This window comes from Durio zibethinus, chromosome 15, assembly GCF_047325235.1.
Source record: "Durio zibethinus cultivar Kanyao isolate XHJ-2024 chromosome 15, ASM4732523v1, whole genome shotgun sequence".
Classification (NCBI taxonomy): Eukaryota; Viridiplantae; Streptophyta; class Magnoliopsida; order Malvales; family Malvaceae; genus Durio; species Durio zibethinus.
The window spans coordinates 4,702,691-4,706,434 of NC_143176.1; the positions used below are offsets into that span (position 1 = coordinate 4,702,691).

The 3,744-nt window shown below is 36.1% G+C and overlaps 1 protein-coding gene across 1 annotated transcript; it reads right to left on the minus strand.

Moving 5' to 3' along the window:
* Positions 1–307: 307 nt before the first annotated feature.
* Positions 308–874, minus strand: LOC149514556 (uncharacterized). Its single transcript, XM_089744206.1, has one exon. It carries the CDS (start codon positions 872–874, stop codon positions 308–310), a length of 567 nt encoding a protein of 188 aa, XP_089600332.1.
* Positions 875–3,744: the final 2,870 nt, after the last annotated feature.

Here is a 3,744-nt window from a genome sequence, read left to right on the forward strand (position 1 = left end):
GCCCCACATTTATGACTAATGAGAACTTGCCCCCTAAAAGTCATCTTTTTTTTTTTACTCTGGTGACAATTCATCAATTCAGTGCCACTCTTTCATTCTCTAAAAAATTTTTTTCGAGCTCCACCTTTATTCAAGTCGCCTTTATAGGTTTTCAGCTTAAATGACCCCCTTTGACTCAAATCGCCCTTTTCGAGTTTTCAATCTGAGTCACTTTCTTTCTCATTTTTTTCATTTTTTTTCATTTTTTCTTTCATTTTTGTCCCTTTTTCTTTGTATATTTTTTTTTCTTTTCATTTTTTTCTTTTTTTTAAGCAAAATATTTCTTGACAATGTCTGAATTTACAGGATTTGGTAATTCATCTCCATCCATTTCTGTAAGGATCAGAGCTCCAGCAGAAAATACCTTTTTTACCACATATGGATCTTCCCAATTGGGCGTCCATTTTCCTCTATTGTCATGCTGACATGGCAAAATCCTTTTCAAAACCAATTCGCCCTCATGAAAACATCGAGGTCGTATCCTTTTGTCATGTGCTCGCATGATTCTTCTTTGATACATTTGTCCATAACTGAATGCTGAGAGCTTTTTCTTTTCAATAAGATTCAGTTGCTCGAAATGATCCTGAACCCATTCTGCCTCTTCTAATTTTGTCTCCATCAACACCCTCAGAGAAAGAATTTCCACTTCAATTGGCAGTACAGCTTCCATCCCATACACTAGTGAAAATGGGGTGGCCCTTGTAAAGGTTCGGATTGATGTTCTATAGGCAAGCAAAGCAAAAGGTAACTTTTCATGCCAATCCTTATATGTGTCGATCATTTTTCCCAATATTCTCTTGATGTTCTTATTTGCAGCTTTCACTGCACCATTCATTTTTGATGATATGATGCTAAATGATGATGCTTGATCTTGAACTGTGTACATAATTCTTTCATTATTTTATTATTTAAATTGCTAGCATTATCTAAGATAATCCTTTCTAGGAGACCATACCGACATATTATCTCTTTTTTTATAAATCTACACACCACTGATCGCGTAACACTAGCATACGAAACTGTTTTCACCTATTTTGTAAAATAATCGATTACCACAAAGATAAATCGATGCCCATTTGAAGCTTTTGGAGTTATGGGTCCGATCACATCCATTCCCCACATGGAGAAAGGCCATGGTGGTGCCAAGATGTGTAGTGGGACTGAAAGAGAATGAATTTTATCTGCATAAATTTAGCATTTATGGTATTTTCTGGCATAACTGATGCAATCATTTTTCATTATAGACCAATAGTAACCAGCTCTCATGATCTGTTTGGCCATCATACGCCCATTAGCATGTGTTCCACAAATCTTTTCGTGTACTTCTTCAAGTATTGTTCTTACTTTCATAGCATCGACGCACCTTAGCAAAATCTGATCTCGACTTTTTTTATACAAGATTTCTCCATCAAGCACAAAACTTACTGCTAATCTTCGAATGATCCTCTTATCATTTTCTGAAGCCTGCTCTGGGTAGTTTTGACACTTGATATACTGTACAATGTCATGGTACCATGGTTGTCGATCTACCTCTCTTTTCGTATTTGAACAGTGAGCTGGTGAAACTTTCATTTATACTCTAATGGGCTGGATTCTCGTACCATTATTTAATTTAGACATTGCTGCCAAAGTGGCCAGGGCATCAGCAATCTGGTTTTCTTCTCGAGAAACATGCTGAAAATGAATCTGTTGAAAATGTTTCCTCAAGCCAGCTACGTGCTTTTGGTATAACACTAGTTTCGAGTCCCTGGTCTCCCATTCTCTTTTTAGTTGATAAATTACTAAGGTTGAATCCTCATATACTTCTAGTGTTTCAATTTTCTTTTCAATGGTCATCTGTAACCCTATGACACATGCCTCATATTCAGCGACATTGTTTGTGCAATTAAAATCTAACCTTGCAGTACATAGGTAATAATTTCCTTCTGGGGATATTAGTACTGCCCCAATGCCATGCCCCATTATATTGGATGCCCTGTCAAAAAACATTTTCCATACTTCTCTTACAGGCTTCTTATCTTCATCTTGCTCGATTGCCATCAAATCTTCATCTGAAAACTTAAACTTCATAGGTTCATAATCTTCTGTAGTTCGATCAGCAAAAAAATCAGTAATTGCACTCTCTTTTATGGATTTTTGTGTCACATACACAATATCATATTCTGAGAGCATGACTTACCATCTCGTTAGTCTGTCTGATAAAGAAGATTTTTTAAAAATGTACTTGAGGGGATCCAATTTTGATATGAGCCACGTTGTATGATAGAGCATGTATTGTTTGAGTCTATGAGTAGTCCAAGCCAGGGCACAACATATTTTTTCTATTTAGGGGTACTTGGCCTCGTACTCTGTAAATTTTTTACTCAAATAGTATATAGCATGCTCTTTTTTGCCAGTTTCATCTCTTTGCCCCAATACACATCCCATCGATTTTTCTTGAACCGTTAGATATAAAGTCAACAGTCTTCCTGCAATTGGTGGAACCAACACCGATGGGCTTATCAAATATTCTTTAATCTTTTCAAATGCATTTTGGCATTCTTCATCCTATTCACCAGGATCATTTTTGTGAAGCAACCTGAAGATTGGATCACATTTCGAGGTAAGTTGGGATATGAAGCAAGAAATATAATTCAATCGCCCTAAAAAACCTCTCACCTCCCTTTGTGTGCGCGGTGCTGATAATTCTTGAATGGCTTGAATTTTATCAGGGTTTACTTCTATACCTCTTTCACTGACTATGAACCCTAACAATTTTCCAGATTTAACATTAAATGTGCATTTGGCTGGATTTAGCTTGAGCTGGTATTTTCATAATCTTTCAAAGAGCTTTCTGAGATTAACAACATGATCTTTCCCTTCTTGAGACTTAGTTATCATGTCATTAACATATACCTCTATCTCCTTATGCATCATATCATGAAAAAGAGTGACCATCGCTCTTTGATATGTGGCACCAGCATTCTTTAGCCCAAAAGACATAACTTTATAGCAAAATGTCCCTCACATTATCACAAATGTAGTTTTTTTCATATCTTCACGAGCCATTTTGATCTGATTATAGCTAGAGAACCCATCCATGAATGAAAAAGTGGAGTGTTTAGCAGTGTTATCCACAAGGGTATCAATATATGGTAATGGAAAGTTATCCTTTAGGCTAGCTCTATTTAAATCTTGATAGTCCACACACATTCTAAATTTTTTATCTTTCTTGAGAACTGGGACTATATTGGCTACCTATTCAGGGTACTTAGCTACTTCTAAGAAACCAGCATCAAATTACTTCTTTACTTCTTTTTTTATCTTCAGCAATATTTTTGGCTTCATGCGTCTCAACTTCTATTGTACTGGTCGACATTCTGGTTTTAAAGATAACCTATGCTCAACTACCTCTGTACTTAGTCCTGGCATATCTTGGTAAGACCATGCAAATACATCCATGTATTCTTGCAGTAGATTCATCAACTTTCGCTTCTCAATCGATGATAGTGAAGTACCAATCCTGACTTCTTTCTTATTGTCACCATCTCTCAAATTTAATGGGTCAGTTAATTCCTGGTAGGGTTTTATAATTTTTTTCTCTTATTCCATCCATTTCAACAGATCATGAGGTAAATCATAGTCTTCTGAATCAACATCGTTAACAAGCTCACTAATATGAGTCAAATTTTCAAAATCAAACCCGGTATTATTGCCTTGGTCATC